This window comes from Aspergillus welwitschiae (genome assembly GCF_003344945.1).
Source record: "Aspergillus welwitschiae strain CBS 139.54b unplaced genomic scaffold BDQ94scaffold_20, whole genome shotgun sequence".
Classification (NCBI taxonomy): Eukaryota; Fungi; Ascomycota; class Eurotiomycetes; order Eurotiales; family Aspergillaceae; genus Aspergillus; species Aspergillus welwitschiae.
The window spans coordinates 23,889-35,727 of NW_020798714.1; the positions used below are offsets into that span (position 1 = coordinate 23,889).

The 11,839-nt window shown below is 43.8% G+C and overlaps 2 protein-coding genes across 2 annotated transcripts; both read left to right on the top strand.

Annotated features, from left to right (window-relative positions):
• Nucleotides 1-1,453: 1,453 nt before the first annotated feature.
• Nucleotides 1,454-2,091, top strand: BDQ94DRAFT_171318 (uncharacterized protein; the record flags this gene model as incomplete). Its single annotated transcript, XM_026771725.1, has 2 exons — nucleotides 1,454-1,730; nucleotides 1,793-2,091. The coding sequence occupies 2 exons, from the start codon at nucleotides 1,454-1,456 to the stop codon at nucleotides 2,089-2,091; spliced, it is 576 nt and encodes a 191-aa protein (XP_026625079.1).
• A 1,523-nt stretch (nucleotides 2,092-3,614) lies between these two features.
• Nucleotides 3,615-6,486, top strand: BDQ94DRAFT_160117 (major facilitator superfamily domain-containing protein; the record flags this gene model as incomplete). Its single annotated transcript, XM_026769170.1, has 4 exons — nucleotides 3,615-4,476; nucleotides 4,894-4,983; nucleotides 5,024-5,211; nucleotides 5,323-6,486. The coding sequence occupies 4 exons, from the start codon at nucleotides 3,615-3,617 to the stop codon at nucleotides 6,484-6,486; spliced, it is 2,304 nt and encodes a 767-aa protein (XP_026625080.1).
• Nucleotides 6,487-11,839: the final 5,353 nt, after the last annotated feature.

An 11,839-nucleotide genomic window follows, 5' to 3' on the forward strand; every position in this document is an offset into this window, starting at 1 on the left:
AATTTAAAATACGGTTCAGATTTTTCCAATTGTCATAGGTACCAGTGCAAGATTTTCTTCATAAATATGTAGTATATTTTAGTGCGGCAATAGTCGAATGCTTTCTCTGTAATATTGGGCCAGTAGAGAGTTAATAGAATAAGTCTCAAGTATTTGCTCTTACAGGTGGTTAGCACAGACAGAGTTTTCTGTTATAATCCTCCGTCTACTGGATCCTATGACATCCAAAGAGGTGCAGAAAAGCTCTCTCGTGTACTTCTATTTTATATTTTATACAGTTCTGAAAAAGAACATATCTTACTAGTCAGTCAGGCCTTGGTACCGGCATGTTTGCACACATATATAGATTATATGTAAAACTCATTATTATATAATAATTTTTGTCATGTGTATTCTGCTACATTTTATTAATAGCTCTGCTAGTATTTATTGATTATAAGCCTCCAAAATTCCATAACTCACGAGAATTGGATGAGGCCCGGAAAGGCCTTGCTGTAGCTATGTTCTAAGTCACTGTTACCTGGATTCATTACACTGGTAGACTAGATTGTTGTCTAAATAGATGTTGGGCTTTTCTCATATATACTATGCATGTAAAATCACTATTAGGTAGAGATAGTGGAATATCACGGGTCAGTAGAGTAAAGTAGGGGGTTGTGGTAGCTCAAAACGATCAGAAACGATGCGTGATTGATGTAGTAAGATGACTAGTAAACAGGAAAAGGAGGGATGCATAAGGTGATAACGGGGATAGTCAGAAACGTGGAGGAAGGTGACGCCAAGCCTTCCCGCAGGCCGGACCAAAGTAGGCCCAAGGGCCCCACATCCTCTCTCAGGGAAAGAATGCCTCGGAGATAATAACTCCGAAACTTACATCTGCACATATAGTTCCGAACTTTATACTCCATACGAAACTATCTTCCCTGCCGATCCGGCTACCCGTGACCTTTTCAGGGCATGTATAGAAAAAAAACCTATGGATATATAACACATAATGCACACAATCCATCAGTGTTCTCTCTATATATATTACTATCCATCTCATTGTATAATCTATTGTTTGCCTTGATTCCCTATCATTTTATCCTATCTACCTTGTCCATCACTCCATTACATTCGACCAAAAATACTATCCTATCCCACAATCATGGAAAGGCTCAACAGTGCCGGGTGCAGTAGTGTACTCTCTGATGATGAACTAGAAAACAATATCTGGTTCCCATTCTGTGTTACTGCAACTACACTGAGCAGCTATAGTGGGATCCTTCTCTCTCTTCTTTTCATCTTTTATGTCTTCTTAAATCGTTTCGTTTTCAGACGTTTCCTTCTGGTCTATATGTACGGTAAACACTACTCTTCTCTACAACCCTCAGGGCAGCGGATGTTCTGTCTTCGTCATATTGGAGTTTTAGCGAGAACGATTTCCTTGGTTTTAATAATAAAGCCGGCGGTGATGTTGGCTCTCTTTAATAGTCGATGGACCGATTCCTACTTCCGAAACTCCAGCATCACCCTTGGAGATATGGCATTCCTTTCCGCCTCATTTACATCTGCCTTCCACATCTTCGAGCTCATTTTTGACGAGCAGCTCAAGCCTCTTCTTCTTGCTCATCATCTAGGAGCAATAGTCCTGGTTCAAGCATTTCTACCAACGGCCGCGAGTTTACCCGCCACTCGGGTCATTGAGCTGAATAGGACCATTGCCATGGCCAATATTTGTCTGTGTTGGGGTGAGTGCAACTTTCTATACTAGAACTCTAGTGTTGTTATTCCTTTGCTAATACATTTTTAGCAACCCTAGATGCCCCGTTAGTCATCGCATCATACGTAATTTGGATATTGCAACGTACCTGGGTTCGAAGTGACACCGGCCTCCGCAAGCTATACTCTTCCGGCTTCTACTTCGCTGCTTTTTCCACATTCTTTGAAGTGTCTGCGGTTATGTACTTTGGCGCTCGGCACTGGAGTCAGTTCTCTGCCCTGCAGGCATTGACTATCTCCTGCATGCAAGTACTGTTTACTTCAGCGAAGACGAAGGTTTGCAATCACTTGTGGATGGGATATACAAGCCCGTTGAAGAAGTCTTCTTGAGCTTGGCAAGCCATTGTGCGAGCCTAAAACTCTTAAGATATTATATACTCTATAATGTTATCGAAGCCAATTTGCGAGCGCCTAAATAGTCAAGCGTGTTTTGTTCCGCCACCTATATATGATCATGAGACGAACATTTGATTGAATCTAGTTTAGCGCCACATTCGCAATTTAGCAAAGAAACGGAACGATAACCCATTTTCGGGAGAAAATATAGATAGACTACATGACAAAGTAAATGAGAAATCAACAAAGCAATTAGCGGAGTGGGCGCAGATATTTGTATATTAATAAAATTATGACTTACAAGCTTCAATTACTATACTTAGTACTATTTTGGTTATTTTCAGGAAGATACCTTGTCCTGTACTACTTTGAAATATCTAGTACTTATCTAGTTATGAATATGTTAAATATAATTATGTAAACTAGCTGTAAACCATATATCTCTCAGAAGACGTAGACAGGTTGTTTATAGCTAGTAACTAACTGGTTAATCAATATACAGCTAAATACTTCATTTTCAAGCATAATTAATGTGAGCTATTTTTGAAATATAAGTGTTTTCGATTCTTCAATTCCGTAACTTTGAAGCTGATAATCTATAAACTTAACAGACTTAACTTTCTAATCATTACCATCAGCACATGTAAACTCCTGAATAATAGTAATTTTAAGTTATAAACGCCTTATTCTAGATCTAGTCAAAATGTGCGATTGGCACTCAAGCAGCTCATGCAGTTATTTATTGAATAAAACCCATTTACAGAGTGCTTTGCGATACATCCAACCGCAGTATATTATCAGATTTACCCCACCTGTGAGTGATCAGAGAAGAGATAAGATTATACAACCATTATTTACACCCACTCCACACTGCAGCAGAATGTCTGACACTGTATAAGATGACTTGGAAGCCATATATATCCTTTCAATTTTACAATTAGTAGATAGCTATCATTAAAGCAGTACTTGATAGTATCCAGGATCTCTGCGAAGCGATATCAAGATCAAGCATAAAGAGTATATTTCTGAAAATATTCACATTAATAAACTTACCAAACTCACTGAAGATAGAGATCCAGTGTGCTTACGGCCAGGAGAATCATCAGTATTGATCTCCATCAATATACCAATATACTAATTTCTGAACTTGTCACAGGTGTATACGGGGCTAGTACTATGATAACAGATGATTAATAACTCATCAACCCTGTCATAAGCTCACAGCTAAGGTCTCACAATATCTGCGCTCTCTTGCAGCTTCAGTAGGATTCGGACCGGGACTTGTCCGGAGACTGGACAGTGTATTGAATGCTGAGACGCTAGTCATGCCTTGAAAAGTTTCTGAAACACAAGTCCCATCTGCCAGGTATTAGCACGTTAGTATACCGTTCCGCGAAAGACCGGGTATTTTCTGGTCAACGATTTATATTTAAGAGCATATGGACATTGCTTAACAGCGATAGTCATTTTACAATTTGCTATGAGTATTAGTTATACGCGATATTTCCTTCAGGAACATGACATCGATTCTTCCCTGTGCAGCCTGGGACAGTCATCTCCATGTCCTTGACCCACTCCGCTTCCCGTTCAAAGCCAACCGCGCCTACACCCCTCCGCCGGCATTGCTCGAGTCGATGGTGCAGCACAGATATACCGACAGACTGATGCTGGTACAGGCATCCATAGAAGATGGCCACACAGGGCTTATAGCTCATCTCACAGAATGTCAAAATCGTTACCCATCAATTATAATCCGCGGGACTATCTGCTACGACCAAAATTTCCTACAGATGACAACGGAGGAGTTCCGCCGTTTACATGAGGCCGGTGTGAGGTGTGTTCGCATTCATGGAATCTACGGGGAAGGCAGTAAGCCAGGGGCGCATGTGCTAGAGCAGATCAGAGATCTGTCTGCCTCCTATGGAATACGCGAGCTAGGGTGGACCATTTCGGCCCAGCTTCCGTTGCGTACCTGGGCGTCCTTGAAGCCATTCATACTGGACTACGAAACACCGAACAATGTGATCCTCATTGCAGACCATAATGGTTGCACTCAGCCGACAGATATAGACTGCGCTGAATTTGGCGACTTTTTGGACATGCTGGGGTCCGGGAAGCTGTACGTCAAGATTGGTGCTCTGTATCGTCGCAACCCGGATGACTTCCACCAAATGAAGGGGATCGTCCAGGCACTGGCAATGAAAGCACCCGACCGTCTTCTTTGGGGTAGTGATTGGCCACACGTCATGACGGGAGCTGGGACGACATCTGTAGGAAGTGTGGAGGTGGAGCTGCTTGCGCTGCGGGAATGGTTGTCCAAGACCGAGTGGTGCCAAATGCTTGTTGACAATCCACAGTTACTGTTCGATACACGGTCAGGTTAAAGATAGAACAAAATATGTTCCAACTGTTAAGCACAGCGCGCAGACTTCCAAGTAGAGCCGATTTGCCAATTGTATGATGACGGTAAAAGTTTGGGGACGGACATGTTCCTAGGCGGAACCCTATCAAAATTCACTCTGTCTGGAGCAAGTCTTGTCGATTCTGATGTTTGTCGGGAATGCTCCGTATGAATTGTCCTGACTGATCTGTCCTACTTCCATATTGTGCCCCTCCCGCAATTTTGTTCAAGGACATACCTCCTATAAGAATCCGCAGGCGGCCCGCGAAGTCGGGACCTTTTTAGTCGCGGTTTACTCGTGATATCGCCCGCCACCATTTGTGTTTCAACTATCTTCGGTCTACTCAGTTTGCGTAGGAATGGACAACTTTTTTTTCTTCCTTCTCTCCTGCAAGTTCAGTGGAGTGTCCACGGCGCCAGTAAGGGCGAAATGGATAACGACGACAAGAACAAGAATGCCTGGATCGAAGATGTCGCTGCCAACGGTATATCGGACGTGATGGCCACCTACCGGGCGTACGACAGAATTTGCTCGAAAAACAGAGGTTGGACTGCGAAGGAAGATTGACCGTCGCATCTTGCCGTTGGTGCTGCTCATATATCTGTTCAACTACCTGGATCGAAACTCCATTACCCAGGCTCGTGTCTACGGGCTACAGGAGGACACTCACCTAAAGGGGGCCGAGTATCAGACCGTGATCTCCATTTTCTCGGTCGACCTTCAACTATGCTCATGACCAAGCTTCGACCTTCAGTCTACCTGGTATGTATCCCAGCCTCTCCTCGTAAATGCAGAGTCGGCAAACCCACTAAATAGAGATCAGCCAAAGTGCATGATAGTCTGGGCCCTTATCAACGGCTGCACAGCAGCAACCGACAACGTTGGCAGCATCATGGCTGTGCGCTTATTTCTGGGATTTGTCGAAGCGCCCTTTTTCCCGGGTGCAATATATTTCCTCAGCTGTTGGTACACAAAAAAAGAACTTGGCGTTCGAACTGCCCTCCTTGTTCCAGGAATTCTACTATCGAACGCTTTTGCCGGTTTAATATCTGCCGGGATTTTGACCGGAATGAGCCACGCCACCCGTCTTGCCTCCTGGCGCTGGCTCTTCATCATCGAGGGCCTCGCTACCATTGCCGTTGCACTCATCGCCATGGCCTTGCTCCCCGACTTTCCAGCTACAACAAAGTGGCTTACTGAAGCAGAGCGTGTCGTCGCACAGGCCCGCCTCGCAACGGATGCAGGATCAGAATCTGCACCAGAAGAACAGAAAGTACCGCTCTCACAGGCCGTGGTCTGGGCGGCAAAGGATGTGAGAACGTGGATCTTTGCGTGCATGCAAATGGCAACCACAGCTACCATATCATTCTCGCATTTCTTTCCTACCCTCATCAAAAGGATTGGTTTCACTAACAACACCAACGTCCTTCTTCTGACTTCTCCGCCCTATGTAGTTGGGTTCTTTTGGGCCGTGGGATGGGGCTGGTGCGCGGACAGATGGCAGATTCGTTCGGTCCCCGCTGGTATATCACTGAGCGCCGCAATTATCGCAACTATTCTGCTCATTGCGGTACCAGAATCCCTGAAGTGGGCGCATTACACCTTTACTTTCTTGATCTGCTGTGGTACGTACGGCGTATATGCTACTACCTACGCCTGGTTTTCTTCGACCATTGTTCAACCTCCTGCAAAGAGGGCCGCAGCGATCGGGATGGCGAATACCTGTGCAAATATTGCAAGTTTGTTTGCGAATTTCTTCTGGCTGGATCAGTATGAGCCGACGTATCGGGTGAGCTGGGGCTGCATTCTGGCGTTTGAGTGGTTAGGAATGGGATGTATCTTGGTTCTGAGAGTTTTGTTGAACAGGGCGAATAGAAGGTTCGCGGAGTTGGCCGAAACCGTCGATTCTAACGATGGATTGGCGATGCAGAGACTCGATCAGGACGAGCAGAGGGCTGTTTTGAATGGGTTTAAGTATGTCGTTTGATTGGTTACATTGGGGTGATGGCCCACTATAATCCATACTTGGGCACTCCAGATGACTGTGGTCCTAGTTGAACAGGCCAGTCAGCTACGCCATGTATGGTATAAAATTTCATAACATTGTGTCTTCTTATAGAAGCAGTGAAATATATTTCCCGGGTAGTCACATTGCCATCGCAAGAACTCTTGAAGTCAGTTATCCCACGGCACAGTATCCGAGGCTCCACGTAGCTTCAGTCGTGATACGGAGATATTCCAGGGCAAGTCAGGACTCTTCCGTTTCTTGCCCCCTCACACTGGCTACACCTCACAAGAATAGATTGAATGAATTATTGGCAGAGTAAACTTCAACAACAATCTCTAAAATTGACTGCTTTCAGCACAGTATGTCATGGCTTCGCATCGACAGATGTTGACTAGACAGCCATTAATGCGTTAACTAATCTATAGAAGCATTCGCTTCATCAGTAGAACTAAATATCAGTGATTACACTTGACTTAACCATCTACCTGGGTACCTCTTCATCAAGGAGGACTGACGAGCACAGAAGCTCTTCAGCATCCGATAGACAACTTTTTAGAAGTTATAATCTTACATCTGGTAGCATCTCTCCTCAAACACTTGCCCACCTTAGAAGCAGTTTAAAAAACAGGCAACACACCACACGAACCCCCGCCCCCATTTAGCAAATTATGACAGGATCCCAGCGTTCACAAGTGCTTGGTTTAATTTGACAGGTAGATACAGTCGACTAGGAGTCCAGCAGGGACCTTTCAGCAACTGTGAGATGGTGGCTAGGTAAAAGGAGCATTGACCGTACAGGTGAGGGGCTTAGATTACTTGATCTAGCTGAACGTATAAGCACCTGAAGGACTCTTCATAGATAGATAGCCATCTACTGGGCTGTCCTGTAAGTAATAGACAATCATTCCATTTTTAATATACCAATACCACTTTCTCGCCAGCTTAAGTAATCACGCAAGGAGCATTATTATATGAAATATTATCTGATTACTGCGAGTAGCAGAGGCCCCTTCTCTGTGATTGATAGGAGTTGCTTTCCGTTATCCGTCGATTATCGAAAGCCTAGTATCGTTATAATCATGCTGAGGACTACAACTTTCATTATTCAGCAGTGAAAGAAGGTAATATCAGATATTCGTTCAGACTCCATGATGTAGATCAATCCACGAATTTAAGTGCATTAAGCCACTCCCTTCATTCATCATCATTTCTGGCTTGACGTTCCAAGAACCTCACCACGCCCCTACCGAGTTCCTTCCTGGATCTCTCATAGTTTATCTCATCAACAGTGCCATCCCAATGCTTGAAGAAACCAGTGTCGCTTATTAATATATCCATGAGCGCAACACCTTGGGCCCACAGGTCACCTTCTTCTTCTCGCTACTGAACCCCTTCCATTGAAGATTGTAATGGACATGGTATATGAGAAGAGCTGTCATCACTCCCTAAACCAACAATATCTGCCCAATTCTTCCGGACATCCCTCAACAGACTGTTCAGAAGCAGCTCATAATCCATCAAAACCAAGCCGGGAACCACACTAACTTAATACCGCAGGATATTCGGGCTGTGTAAAGACTGGAAGACGGTTTCATTAGCTTGGAGCCACTGAACTAGATAAAGATTATGCAGAGTTTGTGCTCTGTGGAGCACCTTTACCTTCCACTGTTTATCTGCATCCATGCGATAAATTAGTAGTAGGGGAATCTTTCCCAACTTTTCAGGAACCGGTCCGTTATAATCGAGATACGCAGGGTGCCCAATCTGCATAAAAAACAGATACACACTGGATAACTGGCAGTCGATTATCCCAAGGATCTGGCCTGGTTCTAACAAAGATATTCTGCGAATGGAAATCACCATGCCATAAAACCGATGCATGTATAGCTCAGTTTCCGGCAGAACATGTAGCACTACCTTAAGATCATTTTGCAACGCGGAAACATTCTTCAAAAGACTACGCTGGTATTGCCAGAATCCATAGAAAAGTCCATCCAGCATCAAGAAATACTGGATACCTGCTTTTGCGGTGGCAATCTTTCTTTTTGCAATCACCGTCACCAGCTCTGTAACCGCTGACCCAGGATATTATACGCAAATCAGAACATTCAGACGACAGACCACGTAAGAAAGTAATCAATATATATAGACCCCGTTCAATATCCAGTTCACCTCACCCAAAGTCAAAGAAAGAGCAGTAGTTAATGTTCCAATACAGAACCTTTTGCTCCGCCGTTTGTTTCCAGCTGAGTCAAAGTACAGAAAGAAATTCGAGTAAGCATTGTCTGGAATATCATCCCCATAGTACAGTGACCCGAACTTAGCGAATCTCACACCTGCTAAACACCATTGGATATCAACTATCTGATCCAGCACATAGGCCTTCTGCTTCCCTTTGAGACTATCCCACACATCAATTAGTCCCACATCGGCCTGTTTCTCCATGATGATGTACACTGCCCCGAGAGAAAATTTCGATACTCAGGAACTCCATACGTACACTCGGGGAATAGGAAGATTCAGAGTATTTCTCAACTAATAAAATCAGCACGAACACGCTGACAGAGGGCAGGAGAAAGTCAAAAAGTCAAAAATTCAGAGATATCATATAAAATCCATGGTTGCAACCTCACTAGCTGTTGTGAAGTGTGGCCTGCCTGCATTGAGATTTAGAAATTTCGCTATAATCCCGCGTCCATTGTCTATAGTTATTTAGAATACTTCAATGTACTAGCCCTCCGAGGTTTTCAATACTTAAATACATGACTTTGATCCAATAGCAGACAAAGCTAATTATAAAAACACCGAGAGGTCAAACTTAACAAACCAACAGGCAAATTACTGTTACTCATTCCAAAGCCAGGGGCCTGATATAAATTAGTTTAATTCCTCAAGTCCATGCATCGAGTCTGCGTTTTCATTCATTTTGGCAGCGCTGGAAGAAAAAGAAACTGGCCTGAATATATCACTAAGATTACAGGGGCGAAAAGACATGGCATGTAGGGTCCCTGTGGGAAGGGTTCCTCGAATGGCCTTCATATTCAAGTCTTGAGCGGAATGTGGTGTTATTTTCATTCCTTCGTCATTTAGCAACAGTGCCTGGGGACTAATGAAAGAAACAATAGAAGTCGCGTTACCGCTAGCCTTGGCGGCGTTTAGAGATATAAATAACAACACTAACCATTTTGGGAAACCAGGCGCTTGCTATAATTTTTGACAAACAATAAGAACTAACCACTCAGTCCATTCCTGAGTTCCAAACAACAAACAGCAAGATAGCAGAGGATAGGATTTCCCCTTCACCTCCTTTGCACGATCAGCTATACTGGGATTATCGCGCAGAATCTCTACACTCAACTCTCCAATCCACGGACGTGACCTGACCACAATTTAAATTAGACCCTGCAACCTGTACCAATAGACTCGCCGGCGCCGAAGACAAGCTGAATAAACTCTTAATATCCAATTATCTATGGATAGAAACTGACGTAGATAAATATAATAATGTGTCGGCTCCTAATCATACACACAGCCTCGAGATTTTAGCACACTGTTAGATAGCCGTGGCGATACATAAAGGAGCTTTTTCAACCACTTCCAGACCCTCCTTAAGCAGGTCTTGTACAGAGAATCCATTAGCAAGAAACGAAGTACACATAGCCAGTCATAAGCCAAGACATAATACTTCCTTTTCAAAGATCCTTCATCAACAACTTTTCCCTCGGCATGGATCCCTGGTTACCTTTCTAATTCCTAGTTTAATAATCACATCTTTCAACATGAATACCCTTAAACGCAAATTCCGGTCGCTTGTTGAGACCGCTATACAGTCTGATCCGGTCCGAAGCGCCTACTGAATTTTGACCACAGTACACCGGGCCGACGCGTATGGCCGGCAGACAATCCAAGAAAGAATACTGAATAGAAAATAAGACTGGACACCGGAGAGGCTAGAAAAAAGAAACCCTGACTTAATCACAGTAGACCTTTAAATCAAAAGGGAAGCAAAAACTAGAAGTCTCAAGGCTTTACTCAAGGCCCATGAATCTCATCACACATATACTACAGCGTGGGCCAATGTCAAAGAGACCGCGACGCAGAAAGCAACAGATAAACTTGCGGACGATCTAATAGACAACCTAAAGAATAAAAACTAGGGCAATAACTAGACATATTTCCTATATTCAGGCCGACCTCGAGGACTTACTACGTGGTGCTTACTACGAGCCCCACGGCTTTGCTATGGTATCATCTAACACTACATAATATATTGAGACATTTCTCCATCTGCTCTAAGTCGCCGTGAGTGTTTGATTGAATACAAAATTTAAACGCCCCCCGCCTCCGGTGTTGTTACTTTTGAGACTAAGTATATTTAAACATATCATGGTAAGAAAGGCCCTTCTTTTAAGATCCAAAGCTGAATACTAGTACTACTTTTATATATAAATTTTCCACAGATTATCATGTGTTTCATAGTAATTATTCTTGGTCCCTATTATTCGCCTGTGAATTTAATTCTTATTCAATTAATGGCCTGACTAATTCAACACTGATTCTATAGCACGGTTTCTGTCCCTTTTGCTACTGGTACCGGACCGGCTATGCGCAGAGCAGTATCAGAATTAGTTCCCCATGCTCCCTCTAAACTCAACATGCCTCACGTCCATGCGTTTGAACGGAAGATCCTAATTGAACATCAACCGGGACGAACGGGTCATTTTCACACTCAATTTGATGGTGTTTATCTTACTTCAATTTCTGTGGAGGTTCATTGAGTTACTGATGAATCCCGACAGTCAGTAATTGTTCTGGCGCACCCGTAATGGTCTATTTCCGTTTTCGATTGAGCCGAGTCTTGCAGCTGACCAAACATCTCAACAAGCTGCTCAGGCTACCTTGTTCAAACTTGAGATAACCCCTTGACAAAGCAATACCATGCCTCCCACTGGAACCAAAATAGTGTATATAACCTTATTGAACACGATACAAAGAGGCCATGAAAAGGTAATGGTGGCACCCATATTGATGGGAGAAGAACAATAGCAAGGCGGTCTGGTTCTTCCCGCCACCGCATTCACCCCGGCTTCTGTCAACCCAAACGCCTCACTCGCTCTTGATGTTCCATTGTCGCTCTCTATAGGTCCGATTGTTTCGATTGGCGCACTACATTTATTTCGCGCTTTAGCATCACGTCTTTGTTCACCAATAGCTACTTGATACCTCTGGCGTGTGCTAGGAAGCTCAATGACTTTATATACCCTGCTCCTGCTCGATCTTCATAGATTGCATTGCGTGGATATTTCTGCAACTTCCCCCCGGTACAAAGAAA